Source organism: Cuculus canorus, chromosome 2, assembly GCF_017976375.1.
Source record: "Cuculus canorus isolate bCucCan1 chromosome 2, bCucCan1.pri, whole genome shotgun sequence".
Lineage (NCBI taxonomy): Eukaryota > Metazoa > Chordata > Aves > Cuculiformes > Cuculidae > Cuculus > Cuculus canorus.
Genome location: NC_071402.1, coordinates 33,951,596 through 33,966,807, shown reverse-complemented (window position 1 = coordinate 33,966,807; position 15,212 = coordinate 33,951,596). Strand labels below are relative to the sequence as shown.

The 15,212-nt window shown below is 39.6% G+C and overlaps 1 protein-coding gene across 1 annotated transcript; it reads left to right on the top strand.

Annotated features, from left to right (window-relative positions):
* The first annotated feature begins 379 nt into the window (after positions 1-379).
* GDAP1 (ganglioside induced differentiation associated protein 1) lies at positions 380-14,563 on the top strand. Its single transcript, XM_009570916.2, has 6 exons — positions 380-681; positions 842-1,034; positions 2,357-2,530; positions 5,522-5,616; positions 6,081-6,195; positions 7,897-14,563. The coding sequence occupies exons 1-6, from the start codon at positions 631-633 to the stop codon at positions 8,277-8,279; spliced, it is 1,011 nt and encodes a 336-aa protein (XP_009569211.2). The 5' UTR covers positions 380-630; the 3' UTR covers positions 8,280-14,563.
* The last annotated feature ends 649 nt before the right edge of the window (positions 14,564-15,212 follow it).

The following is a 15,212-nucleotide window of genomic DNA, read 5'->3' as shown; positions in this document are numbered from 1 at the left end:
GTATGTGTTATCAGATGCTTTTCGGGAGCCTACTACATGTAGGACACCCCCCCCCCCCCCCCCCAAATTGTTAATTTTTTAATTTTGCCTAGGAAAAAACAATCGAGGAGCCTCTTGAGATTGAAAGAACACATCTGGAGGCAGAGTATATTTCTATAGAGCTTTATCTTTATTTATTTTTTTGCTGTAAGTTAAGTGCATTTGGCAATGGAGTATTTATACTCGCAGAGTCGAATTCAGGATGGCTTCTGATTGATAACATTTATTGCCCTTTTATCCAAGAGCATGATGCCAACGTCTCCGAAATCCATAGCGGAAGGAAATAAAAAACTAAAGGGGGCGTGGGGGCTGGGTGGAAATCCTGCCATGTGACCTTTTTACCCGAGCATCCATCTGCATCCATCTCCGCTTCCCGAGGGGATGCTGCAGGCCGGTTTGCAGGCGGTTTCCCCTTCGGAAGGGCCCTCCTCTGAGCAGTGCAGGGGCAGGCTGGGGGCAAGGAGAGGCTGTCCCCCGCAAACATCCCCCCTTCTCCATCCCTTGCGTCCCTTTTGATCTCCGGGAGCTGGACCGGGGCGGGCGCGGCCGCCGCTGCGCATCCTCCCCTCCCGCCCCACCCAAGGCGCGGGCATGGCGCCGCTGGTGCTCTATCACTGGACACAGTCCTTCTCCTCGCAGAAGGTGAGGAGGATAGCGGGCAGCGGATTGCTATCCCTCCCGGGATGCCGGCGGGCAGAGGGAGGGGCGGAGGGACGGAAGGAGAGGGAGTGATGGGGGTGATCTGCATCCCTGGGTGTCCAGGAGCGTTTCTCCTGGGGTAACAACGATGGTACCATTGCAGGTGCGCTTGGCAATAGCTGAAAAAGCCCTGGAGTGTGAAGAGCACGATGTAAACCTGCCGCTGAGCGAGCACAATGAGCCCTGGTTCATGCGCTTAAATTCCTCTGGAGAAGTACCTGTCCTCATCCATGGGGAAAACATCATTTGCGAGGCAACGCAGATTATCGATTACCTCGAAGCGACGTTTGTAGATGGTAATCCCATAGGAGTTTTGTTGTGGAGTCCTTGCCCGTGCATACAGAGCAGGGGTGTTTCAGTGTGAAATCCTTCCCTGTATATCCATAGCATGGGTGGTTCAGGGTGAAATCCTTCCCTGTGTATCCATAGCGTGGGTGGTTCAGGGTGAAATCCTTCCCTATGTATCGAAAGTGTGCAGCAGTGTTGGGGTCAGCTCCGTATCACCATATGTTGGTTTCTTCAGAACCAGAAAACATCTATAATCCCACCAATAAATGAGTTTTTCTGATAGTTGGTGGTATGGGTTAAAACCGCATTTCTTTAGAATGAGCTGGTTGTGGTCTTCCAGCTCCTTTATGAGCAGCTGTAAGTAAAAATCTGCCCCTGTGCTCCTCACTCCTTCAGGCAGGGTGGAGAAGTCAGTAAAAAACTAATGTGTTGAACAGAGAGCAGCACATCTTTTGTTGTTGTTGGGTAGCTCCCGCGATGCACACACATTACTTCTTAATTCTAGAGTAATCTTGGTGGGGGGAGGAAGTGGAATGAGTCAATCATTCTTGAAGCCAAAATGGAGTGAATCGGTAAAAAAAGTAGGAAGAAAAACCTCAGAAGTGATCACATGGAGGTTTTTGGAATTCCTTGTCTGTATTGCCAGAAAATGGACTGCTTCCTGGTTTGAAGAAAATGTGGAGTTGTATTTCTTTTGCATGTGAAGAGGCAGCATTTTGTGTTTTAGGGATTTAGTACCATGATCTCTAAGCCATGGAGAAAACATTATTGTTTGAGGAATATAATATGAATTTAACACTGGCAAAGATGAAGAGTCAGGGCTCAGATAGATCAAGGGCAGGGTGAAACAAACCCAGTGGTGTGCAGGAATACTTCTGACCATGCTTCGAGTAGGATTCATGTATTGTAATTTTTACAGCATTACAGCTATAGAAACGTTTCAGCCATAATGGCTTGTTGCGACCTGAATTGTACCCTACTGTGAGAGAGCTAAAGTAAACGGGTGTATGCCACAATCTCCTGTCCCTAGAAGTACAAAACATGCTGAATCTCGTTCTCTGATTTGAAGGTCTCTTAAGTATGTGTTTACATGGGTTGCTGCATTGGAATTGGAATGATCATTGGAATGATTTTAAAATGCAGTAGGCGCATATAAGTTTTGCTAAGTTGCAATAACACTGTCAAGTTACAGTGAAGAATAGTAAAACTTACTTAACTGTGGCTGTGGCGTCTGTGCCAGCTGGACATAACCAAGGTAACTTTGAAAATACTGCTCTTGATCCATTTCATGGTTTGTGTTTTCTTGACTGTTTTTAACTTTGTATTGCAGAGGGAGTACCGAGACTAATGCCAGAAGAAGGGAGCATGTATTATCCAAGGGTGCAACACTATAGAGAGCTTCTAGACTCCTTGCCTATGGATGCCTACACACATGGCTGCATCCTGCACCCCGAATTAACAGTGGACTCCATGATTCCAGCTTATGCTACCAGCAGAATTCGTAGTATGTACTGGTATAGCTCTGAATGCATATCAGTTAATAGGGTGTTGCATTACATTCATTTTGTGTCTTCAGTGCACAGTAGAATATTTTGAGCATAAATTTTCAGTTTCAATCGTAGTCTTTAATAATTTGTGTATATACTCTTTATTGGTTTTGTAGTCTTTATGATTTGAAAAAGGGAACGAGGAATGTCTGTTTTTGAGGAGGAAGAGTATGTAATTAATTTTCCTAATGACTGAAAATGTGCTTCTTATGTATAGCAGAAAGTGGAAACTGTAACAGCTGTGAATATTTTCATCTTTGTTCTTTTTTAGGCTTATAAAGCAATTTCTAGGGAACAGTGCTATTACTGTTCACACCAAACCACTATCCTGAAGGAAACGCGGTTTTTTGTGATTTTAAAGTTGTAATAAGTTTACCTATTAAATTAAAGCAATTGCTTTCTTCTCAAAATGGAGCAAATGCAGATTAGCCTCAATGAAACAAACTGTGTTTGTTGCATTTACTAGGAGGAAATCATCAGGCCCTTTTTGTCTGAGGAATGTGCCAGTGTCAATTTGGTGCCAGTTGTAGGGAGAAAAAACAAAGTGTGAAGAAGTAAGTAGCTTGGGTTCACCTGACCAATGGAAATTGTTAAAGCACAATCTAAACCAAAATCCTAAGTGCGAATAATGCAGCAATATAGAATCAGGATAAAGGATGAACAGGTGATCTGGAAGAATCAATGGTCAAATGTCCTTTGACTTCCTTAGGACTGGTATTTTAGCTGATGGACTTTCATATACATAACAGTTACTCATAAAAAAAAATAGGTTAAGGGCAGAGGAAATAACTGTTGGTTATATTGCCCAATCCCCTGTGTAGCAGAGAACCTCCTGAGATGAACTCCTCTTTCAAATCATTGAGTCGTAGAGTGGTTTGGGAAGGGACCATGGAGGTCTTCTAGTCTGCCCTCCCTGCAGCGAGCAGGGACATCTTCAGCTAGGTTGCTCAGAGCCCCATCCAACCTGACCTTGAATGTTTCCAGGGATGGAACATCTACCACCCCTCTGAGCAACCTGTTTTGTTTTTTTGCCACCCTCAGTGAAAAAAAAATCTTCCTGTTAGCTAGTCTAAACGTCTCCTCTTTTAGTTAAAAACCATTACCCCTTGTCTTTTTGCTATAGGCCCCATCTTTCTTATAAGCCCCCTTTAAGAATTGAAAGGCTGCAATAGGGTCTCCTCGGACCAGGAACCTTCTTGAGCATTGCAAAGTATTTAGAAGTCATTGCTGCAGCTCAAGGGATTGATGGTTCCTTAAAAATAAATTCTCAATAAAAAGCTTTTGGAGAGATTTGGAATGGGTAATGCTAGTAAGAGTAATCAGCATTTTTTTTTATTGAAGTAACATGAATTCTTATCTTAAAGGTTGGACCAGGTTATCCTAGAAGTCCCTTCCAACCTGGGATTCTATGATTCTATCTTATATCAGTCAGGATACAGTCTGTTTTTTTTTTCTCCCCCAAGCGTGGATGATAAATGTTTATTGAATAGTTGTACTTTATTCACAGGCATTATTGATAGTTTTTCTGTTTTCACACGGTAGTGGTGCCTTTATTATCGTTCATTTTGCATCATTGCTGACCATGTGTGTTCTTCCCCTCTAGCTTTTACTTTTGGTATTTGTTGTCAGTTTATACACACACATTCGTATTGGTAGAGCTAAAATTGCTACTTGTCTAAATTGGGATGTTTTGATTTTTTTTTTTTATACCTAAAGCATACCCCGCTTTCTTGATTGGAGGCATTTTTTAAAATAGCTTATGGATATTCCTAAACACTTCCTTTGCTTGTTCAGACTTCTCCTGGATGGTTTAGTTTTCAGCTTTGAAAAAAAAAGCTGATCTTTTTCAAAGAGCTAGATATAATAAGCCACCAGCTAGTTATGAATTATGTTTATTCATACCAAATCCAATTAAGTAATTAATTGCATATAGAAGATTTTAGTTTTGTGATTACATGCTTTGATTTCTTCATATACTGTGTTGAAAGATGGCTTTCACAGTCATTTCCGGTTAAAACAAAGGATATACGAAACAGTGAATTCATTATTCTCTAGCAAGAATTTTTTATTAGTTTATAAGACTTAATTGGAACTAAACTTAATTATCAAATACAAGTGAGAGGTGATTCATGCCTTATAATTATTCTTTTGTTCTCAGTTTATTGCTAGAAATATTTTTAGAAGATAACTTATTATGCACTATCTTTTGTATTCTAGTTCTGCATGTATGGATGGCATTTTCAAGCAAAGCCTCATTTTAAGGACAGAAAAAGCTATATTTGTGGTAGAAATCACTAGAATTATCTTAGATTTTTCACATAATCCCTTCTTTAAGTCATTTATTGAATGATTTTCTAAAACATCTATATACTCCACAATGAACATTTCTGGAAGGGATCACAGATTTTGGTGTGACATTTTAGCTTGGTTCCATCTTCAGTGGAATTTAGGCTTTTGCTGTGGAGTTATGCACATATCCTCCAGTGACCTACAGAAAATTTCATTTATGGGCCTATCTGCACTTTCTCAGCATGGAAAAAGTGTTAGTAACCCAGGAACCAAGGTGCGAAAACATCAGAGACCTAAGGGATTTGCAATAAAATTTTACGGGTTTAGCACTGTTTTTGGCAGCAAAATGGTTTTATCTCAGTAAGGGAAAAATATTAGCAAGAATTCCTCATTCTTGCCTGGCAGATCACGACTTGATAGAGTTCATTGCAAATAGACAAGCAGAAGGTGTGGTGGGGTCAATTTATGCAACAGTTAATTTTTCCAAAACGTGGTGGTTTTGAATCCCAATTTGGTGGTGATGCTTCTTTGATGTACCACTTCGCATTTGTCTGGTGTGGTATTCATACACCAGCTTTTGATCACTTCCTGTGGATTGCATTGTGGATATGTTTGGAGAGCTAATGGTATTCCTTTGTGGTTTTTTTTTTCCATATCAGGCCAAATAAGTAACACAGAATCAGAGTTGAAAAAACTTGCGGAAGAAAATCCAGACCTTCAAGATGCCTATATAGCGAAGCAGAAACGCCTTAAAGTAAGAAAAATCTTTATACTCCCCCATTTTATTATGAGCTTCTTAGTGTCATTTTTTTTCTCTCCTGATACAAACATTTGTTTCACCTGTCATTACCAGTAATGTCATGCAGTGGTTTAACTCTACAAGGCGTGAAGCAGGTTCTGTTCCCCAAATCAGCTACACACTTCAAGTGTGTGCTGAAGTGTTGGACTGGTTTCTCTGTTTTCAGAGGTAAGTACACATAGGTGCTGGTGTTGGGATGTTGAGCACCCTGCAGAGTGAGGCAAACCTTGATATCTAGCAACTCTAACGTTTTTCTTCTGTGATATGAATTGTCACCAGTACCCAAATGGTACCAATCTGAATATGTGGAGAAAACAATCACATTTTATGAATAAGCACTGTAGCATCAAACTAAGCAAAAGTTTCTCTGATAAAATTATTTACTCTGTACAGTGATACTAACCTGTATCTATATTTAGTCTAAACTGCTGGATCATGATAATATAAAATATCTGAAGAAAATACTGGATGAACTGGAAAAAGTTTTGGATCAGGTTGAGACTGAATTGCAGCGGCGAAATGAGGAAACGCCAGGTCAGGAATTATTCTTGCTAAATTCTGTTGATGCTTATGTTTGGGGAGACTGGGTAAACTACTTGACAGCTCCATTGCAGGACTGGTTTTAATGTATCCAGTTTGAATCTTATAGCATCTAGGGATTTAACTTCACAGAAGGAATCAATACTGTATTAAATACCAGTTTGTATTTCTTCTGTTGCCAGTGAGTACGGTGAGTATGAGAGTGCTTAATCACATTTTTGGCAGTGATTATAATTAGCTGTATAATTTTGAAGTATTTTATAAAGAAAATAAGAAATGCTTTAGTTACAGAATATTATTTGTGATCTTGTAGTTGTTGGCCTCAGTTCATTGCAATGATTGTGACCTTAATGTTTAACACAGATTTATTAAGATCTTGTTTAAATACTGTGCTGGTATTTGTGATTTATGCAGAATTAGCAATCTGGATAAGTGTTCTAATCATTAAGCACCCTCCATCCCTGACCCTCTTGAAAACCAGTGGTGTTTCTGGGCTATTTACCCAAATGAGAATTGTGTTCTGTTTAAATGATGTTAGTCTTGTGCTTATTCAGAATCTGGTCCAGTTCCCAGTGGTGCTAATAGTTATCCTTCCACTGACAGTTTCACTGAGAGCTGCGTTAGCTTCCTTTCCATCATCTTACTTACTTAATATACTGAATGAATCGCCAGGTATACTTCCAGTAACATACTATATAGTCATTCTCTGCAGAGGCCTTTCATCCATACTTGCATAACTGGTTGAAATGGACTGGTATCAGCTGTGTGCCAAATTGTCACTTTCCTCTGGTGGCAAATGAGTTGAAAGGGACATTGCAGAATTTGTCTGTTTCTGCTGAGGGTACTGCTGAATGTTCATGCCAGCTTTTTTGCATGTCTGTTGCATGGGAAGAACTGCAAAAGTTTGCAAATGAGGAGGGAACGGCTTAGTCCTGTTTGAGATCTGGGCTAGAGGAGAGCACTCATGCTGGCAGCTATGCTAACCACCATTTCTTGTCCTGGGTTTCAAAAGCTCTTGTTGTAGTCAGTACGGGTAAGGCCTTTCAGGTGGTGGTGGTGATTCAGACTACTGAAGTTAGAGGTGTGATGCTGTCTGGCAGTTCCTGCTCTGAGCCATCCTGGGAAGATTCCCCTCTTTCCTTTGACTGGAGAAGGAGCCTGAATATCCATCGCTTCTCAAACTTCTCAGTGTAAAAATCCCATGGTTTTGCATATAGGAGGCACAAAGGAAGGACAGGTAGACAAACTGTCTTCTCACTGAGCTGGTGTGTTTTATGCAGGTTAGTCATTTCTGTTTCTTTTCTGTTTCCAGCAAATTAGCAGTTCTTGTGTGAATGCCATAGAACTGAATGACACAGGTGAAATGATAAATTCTTCAGGCAAGTGGTAGCTTTCTGGTAAAAGCTAAACCACCTTCCTTCTTTCCACTCTTGTTTAATTTAATCCAGATTTGAGAAGTGTAGTTGAGGAAAAGAAGTGGTTACTGAGGGTTTTAAGGAACCTGAAATATGGCTCTCCTTTCCTTAACAAATGTAGGTCAGGTTGTTGATTAAAATCATATCTTAGCTGAAGTGTTGGTGGTGTTTATTAGACAGCATTTTGAAATAACACTAAACTAAATGTTAACCCATGGAGGCTTCTATGTGTGTGTGTATCCCATTAGCTCCTAATTCTTTATGTTTTATCTCTGCTTAGAAGGTGAAAATCAACCTTGGCTCTGTGGTGATTTCTTCAGTCTGGCAGATGTATCACTTGCTGTCACGTTACATCGCCTGAAGTTTCTGGGATTGGCAAGAAGAAACTGGGGAAATGGAAAGCGGCCCAACTTGGAAGCCTATTATGAGCGTGTCCTGAAGAGAAAAGCATTTTACAAAGTTTTAGGACATGTCAACAACATATTAATCTCAGCCGTTCTGCCAACAGCGTTCCGTGTGGCCAAGAAAAGGGCACCCAGGGTTCTTGGCACCACTGTGCTGGTCAGCATATTGGCGGGAATGGGTTATCTTGCTTTCTTGTGTCTTCGGAAGAGGTTTGCCAATATGACGTTATCATTTAGAACCAGGCAAAATTATTTTTAGCCCTGTCTGCCCCTGGTGGTAAGTGGAGGGCATCTCTAACCACCCCACTCACAACCACCCTGCCCTGGGAAAGGTTATGTCTGAATTAGAACATTGTCACACAGAACATTGTCATCTCCTGCTGTTGTATAATTGGATGGACAATGCTGAGATGTGTGTGGAAAGTGTATGTTGGGGTGACAACAAAGGAAAGAAGACTTTCTTTTCAGATGAGGACCTATAAGGGCTGTGACAGTACTTTGTTAAAGTGTTTACTGCCTCCTTCACCCAGTAGCTGACCTAATTATAATGCTTTTATTTAATACATCTGCAGTGATGTGACAAATTTTCACCGTGGGTGAAACGCATTACTGTGCAGAGATCAGCATTGCTGAAATACTGAAAACAGGACTTTAAATGCTCAGAGTAGGATTTAAGTGGAACATAGGCTCTGTGCCTGTTGCATACGGTGTCTCTGGGAGTGTTTCTCTACTGGTTAATGTCTGCTGATTTGCAGTTGGACCTTTAGGAATGTGTTTCTTGTGGAGCCACTTTTGTCACTGCATGTTCTTGCGTTAGTACAGGAAGAAACTTGAAATATATGAACATCAGTGATTTGCGGGCCACATGAGTGAAATTCTCCAGAGGCATCAGTGGTCAACAGATACTAGACTTCTGCTGAAATACAAACAAGTGAAAAACCTAACACTGGTCTTCTGAAAACCTTTTGGGTAGCCTTTGACTTAGCCAGGTACCCAGCTCAGCCACCAGCCCTGGCTGAGTCAAACCAAACCATTAGGTTGGGACAAAAATAATTGCTGTTTTTAATCATCAGCTTTAAAGCAATAGATGTCCACTTAGAATACAATTTATTAAGTAAAATAAGAACCATTAGAATCTACAGTCTTTTGGCCAACAAGAAACAAGTCTATTTATTCCTGTAGTGTAGAATTCTGGAGTCCTGGAACTGATGAGTTCTTCAAAGGCATTTTCGGCTGCTGCTTTTTTGTGGAAAAACTCCTTTTGCAAGAAGTTGGCAAGATGCTTGAAAATGTGGTGATCAGTGGGAGAGAGGTCTGATAAATAAGCTAAGTGAGGTGGAGTTTCATAGCTCAGTTCATGAAGCTTCTGCAGAGTCATTTGTGAGACATGCAGTTGGGCACTGTCATGGTGAAGTATTAGTCCTTTTTGATTGACCAAAGTTGGACATAAACGTTGCAGTTCTCGGCACGTGTTCTTGATTTCCTGGCAGTACTTCTCTGCTGTGATGGGTTTGCCAGGAATCAGGAAGTTGTAGTAGATGATTCAACTTCATGATGAACAGTGACCATAACCTTCTTTTCCTGTAGCTTCGGTCTGGGGAGATGTTTTGGTGTTTCACCTCAGCCCAGTCACTGTGCAGCACACCATCGATTGTGATATAGAATCCATTTTTTGTCACATGTCATAATGCAGACAAGAAATGGATCATTTTTGTTGCGCTAAAGAAGTGCAGATCAGACTTCGTAATTATAATGTTTTTTTTATTTTTATCCAATTTGTGCAGCACTCATTTGTAGAGGTTTTTTTTCAGTTTTGTGCAAATGTTGAACTGCTGAGGGATCAACCTTTAGTTCTTCTGTGACTTCTCAAGTTGTTTTGCATGGGTCTGCCTCAATAATGGCCCTCAATTGGTTGTCATGTATTGCAGAAGGTCGTGCATGACCCTCATCATCTTCAAGGCTCTCATTTGTGTTACAAAATTTTTGGAACCAATGTTGAGCTTGTGTTTGTTGATTAGTCCTCTAGTCAAATGCTTGGTTGATGTTGCTCGCAGTTCCTGCCGCTCTACGCCCCCTTTTGAATTCGTACAATAAAATTTCTCGAATTTGCTTTTCCCCCATCTTTAATTTGTCAGTGTAATATAAAAAAAGAGTAAACAGTGAAAACAAATCCGTGTACTTGAATAAGTAGAGCGAATTTTGTGCTTTAAAATGGTATACTACATGAACATGGTTAAAGAAAAGTTTAATGCAAAATAAGCATCACAATTTGACAAAAACAGCAATTATTTTTGCGCCAACCTATTATCTTAGTGCAAGTTTCCTGGTTTCTTTGGGGTGGCTTCATACAGTTGTCTCCATATTAGTGTCCCATGTACCCTTTCTTGTTTCCACTCTGAGCACTGGCTATTTTTTGCACGCTGCTGGGCTACGTTAGCTATTGCATGTGCCACTGTGAAATGTTTGCCCACAATGTGCCACAGCCAATTAGAAAATGTATGCACAACAATGCATTTTGTGAAAGTAAGTGAAAATAGTTCACTATCTTTCAGTCTAGTTAGGTAGCCTAGATTTAAAATGAAACTTATTTAGCCATCTGTTTACTTATGGGGAGATGTCATACCTGTTGGTCCTAAGCGAAAAATACAGATCACATTGGAGGCAGGTGATTTGTCCTGCCGTTTTTTTCCAGAGTTGCACTCTTGTAGCATGTAGGAAATGTGTATAAAAACACACTGATTACTTTCCAGTACTCAGCACATGGTGAGATTTTAATAAAATTGAACTGAGCTCCCATTCCTGTGAGAAATACACATTTACCTGAAAGCAGACTTTGAATTATTTTGCAGCAAGAAAGCAGTTGGGAAGGGCTAAAAATTCTCATGACAGTTTAGTAAGATTTTTGTGTTCTTGATGAATGTCTGAAAGGCCTCAGAGCTTTCTTTACAAGCTGTAGATAACTGCAAGCAAAACATAGTTTCAAATGTTTACCTATCAACAACTGGTACTAACAGGCCTAAGTAGATTGTAGATCCAGTGCTGGTGGCTGTAGTCTTTGCACTATTGCTTTTGAACACCAAGAAGATCTGCTCTCATGTTTGCAGCAAAGAACCGAGGCAGTTTCTATGTGGACAGTCTCAACATTAGCAGATATCAATATGGATGAAATTGTTGAGTATTCCTGCTTATAATTGAATATTGTGTTAGTTTTCTAGCAAAAGAAGACCTAATTCTCATCTTACCTAGGAAACAATGCTTTTTTTTAATTTGTCAAAATGACAGTCATATATAAATCTATTTCATGACCCTGTTGTTCTCAATGACTTGTTTAATTAAATGTGTTCTGTTTAGAAAAGCTTTATTATCTCTAGAGTAAGTTTAACCAACAATAATATTAATGTGCTGGCAGCTTTAACTGAATTTGTTGTTTGTATATTGCGATTCATCTTCATTTACTTGTAACCAACAAATTCCACTAAGTTAATAAACACAGAGTAAGGCCTGTAACTTAATGTTTTCCTGGCCTTTATTTCTGTCAGGCCATGTGTAAAATATTATTGGATCAAGTCATGGTAAAATGTAATATATATGACCTAGCTTTCTTTAGAATTAATTTATATTTTACTTTTTCCTTCCTCTTTTTTTTTTGTTGTTGTTAGTTTTAGATAAGAACACTTATGTTCCCAGAGGTGTGCTGGTTTACTTCACACTAGCAGCCCTGTGGGCTATGATACAGGCTAATTACTATTGAAGAAGTTTACTTCTCCCAAACTTCAGGTATCTCTGCGCTTCAGCTATAGCCCTCGTTGCCTGCTAGGAGCTGCAGGTATAGTTGGGAAGGACTGAAATGACCAGCAGATGTCAGTGGTCCTCCAGGGCTGCACTTCGGCATGCCTTGGAGATGTGCAGGAAGACAATGGTTTTTATAAACAAAATGGTTGTGACCTTAGCGTGAGATGGAATTGAGCATCCTCATCAGCCTAGCAATCTCTCAAAAGCTCTTGAAACAACTGCTTTAGTCTGGTACAGGCTGGTTCTCTGGTACCTGTCGTTTATGCTTATGTTTAGTTTCTACACTGCATAGACAAAGGGCAAAGTTGTTAATATTTCACATTAAAATGAATGTCACTGAAGAGCAATTAAACTTGTCATTGCAGAGAGAACATGGATAATACCTATAGTAGTGAAAAGTTTTGATCTCTAGTTTAATTTGCGTCTGTTGGTTCAACTGTGATAGTCTGCTTATTTTCACTGCCCTGAAGTACTCTGTGCAACATTGATTTCTGTACAGGTGGCAGCAAAAGGCTTATCCATGATTAAATTCCCCAAAATAGGATGAGATTTAGAAGCACATATGCTGTATATTGCTCTTTATGCAGGATAGCTTTTGTGTGGTGCTTGTAAAGCTTCTCTTCAGCCTGGCTTTTTTCTTTGTTGTGGTACCTCTGGACATTATTTAGATTGGAAACACATGCAATCTCTGGTTTTCATTGGCTATTTGCTCTCATATCATGCATCAGATATATTTCATACCATATTTTTGTATGTGGAACTTGCACAATAAACATCAATTCTAGATTTCTAGACTGGTTTATGTCTTATGTGTCAGTAAAGTAAAGCACATTTGAGGATCACCCAGTATTGCTGTAAGGAGTCCAATGCTGTTCAAGGAGAGAAGCCTCTGGCATTTCAGTTTAGAAGATGTTCAACCCATTGTGTTTCATGTACCTGGAAACGATAGTTACAATGATAGTTTCCTTTGGTTGTCTGTCTGAGCTGTATATGCATGAAGCTCAACAGAAACCATTTAATAAAAACCTGTTTAAAGAAGAAGGGCAAGCAGTTTTTATGTCTTCAATTAAGCGATACCAAAACCCCCTGCTTCCCTTCTGAGTGTGACACGCTTCTTGGTTTACATTGTTGAGCTGCAGAAGCTGGTGCTCCTTTCTGTAAGGTGCATGACAAACATGTAAGCTGTATCCACACTGATACTGTCATTTACGGTGCACCCTGACCAGTTTTGGGCTGGCCATAAGTTTTCATTTTCTATTTTTTTTTTTCCCTCATCTTGCATTATAGCAGTCTTCATTGGACCTTCTTTTAAGCGGAGGAAGAGGCAACACTACTTGAGACTTGCATGTGTTTCCTCTCAGTATTTCTGAAGTCAGTAGAGAAAGGGGCATACAAGAAAGTTGGGGAGGGACTTTTTACAAAGCCATGTAGTGATAGGACTAGGGAGAATGCCTATAAATTGGAGAGGGGCAGATTTAGACTGGGCATAAGGAGGAATTTCTTCGTAATGAGGGGGATGAGGCACTAGCACAGGTTGCCCAGGGAAGCTGTGGCTGCCCCATCCCTGGAAGTGTTCAAGGCCAGGTTGGATGGGGCCTTGGGCAGCCTGATATAGAGAGAGGTATCCCTGCCCATGGCAGAGGGGTTGGAATGAGATTTTTTAATTTTTAAGGTCCCTTCCAACCCAAACCATTCTGTGATTCTAGAGTCTGATAGACAGCTGGTAGGTTTTGTGTTTCAGGAGACTATGACACCTGTGATCTAGGGACAAACTTTGAGGTGACCTTGATGTTAGCATTAATTGGAAGTATACACAGAGACTTTGCTGTGAAAAGCTTATGTCTAAACAGATGAGGAGCAAAAGTGAATGGGGAGTTAAGTATGCCAAGTATAAATACATTGTCCAGATTCACATAGACATACATCCACTTCTGTATATCACATTTTTAAAGGCATTTTGTAATTAAGTCTTAATTCTATGAGGGCAAGGAGGTTTTCTAAGGTTTAGAGAGCAGATTGGCGTGCCCTAATTCGTAAGGATTACAGATAGCAGTAGACAGAAAGTAGATGAAAAGTAGTGGGTCTAGCTAACTGAAGCACACTGTGCTCTGCAATAAGGTATACAACAGATTATTACTTACTGAGGCCTCTTTATTAAGTTTTTCCCTATGTTTAGCTGATTTTAGACAAAGAAGTATAAGGTTGTGCTTAGGCAATTTATAAGATGTGCTAGGGAAGTAAAAAAGCATGTTGAAAAATCCCAAACAAAATACTGGGTTTTTTTTCCTCTTTTTTAAAAAAAGAAATTATTAGTTTTGGTACAGTGACAAGTCAAAAAGTCAAGCACTCAAAACTCAGGAAATTCCAGAAGCCAGAGTTCTTACAATGTTGTTAACTCACTCATACATTACTTCAGTAGCATTTTTATTTCTGTTTTGCTTTCTAAGTTACAATCATGGTGCTTTATTTAATGTGAAGTTAAAAATGTTGCACCATAAAATAGTTAAGCTGTGGATAAGCTTAGTGTAGTGGGAAGATCTGTTGGAATTTGCAGAGTTGGAGTCCTAGATGTTTCCGTTTTAGCTTTACACGAGCATTATTTTTACTACAGTTTAAAATACTCATATTGTATAAAAGTGTGTTGTGTAAACTAGTAGAGAACACCATATATCAATATTAGAGATTTATATATGTTAATATATATATTTTGTAATATCCCTACTTATCCTTTCCATATTTCTTTTGCTAAAAATGGCTAATTGACAATTATGTATATTACTGTGTTATTTATATTTATAAAATCCAGTTCTAAAGCTAAAATTATGAAAATGTTGTTGATTTATTTCAAATTAACACAATGAGAATCATCTTTTGTGGTTCAAACTCAGTGCTTTATTATGTTTTTCCTTTATTTTTATGGTCCTTTGTAGGACTGAAGACATTGCCTAAATCCTGCTGTGAAGGGAGGTATATGAGGTCTGACACAAAAAACCCTAAGACTAACCCTATAGCTCAGGAACTACCAATGGGACGGGAGAGATAAAGAGGTGGTTATAGAACATGTCCTAACCTGTCGCAGTGAGACAAAACTTAACTCAATCGCATCACTTGGTATGAGTGGATGCATATTCAAATATAGATGTTTTCTAACCCTTGGTTGGAAAATGTCTGTGCGAGAGTGAGCAGTGAGCTGACATCAAATTTCTTGTGAAACTGAAGAAATCCTTGATGGAAACTTTTCAGTTATTGACTAGAGATCCCAAAGATCAAGTTGGTGCTCAAAGGAACCCCCAATTTGTTGACAGAAGATGTGAAAGCAAAACCAGCATAGTATACAGTGATAGTAGTTGATTTTCTTAATTTGTTAAATAAAAAGTTATAGGCACAGTCTCATTTTTTT

What these genes read in the sequence shown, in the direction of transcription:
- GDAP1 (XM_009570916.2), top strand. Translation starts at nt 631, where the DNA reads ATGGCGCCGCTGGTGCTCTATCACTGGACACAGTCCTTCTCCTCGCAG. An exon ending in AGTCCTTCTCCTCGCAGAAG is followed by an intron (nt 682 to 841) that starts GTGAGGAGGATA and finishes GTACCATTGCAG; the next exon opens with GTGCGCTTGGCAATAGCTGA. An exon ending in TGCTACCAGCAGAATTCGTA is followed by an intron (nt 2,531 to 5,521) that starts GTATGTACTGGT and finishes TTTCCATATCAG; the next exon opens with GCCAAATAAGTAACACAGAA.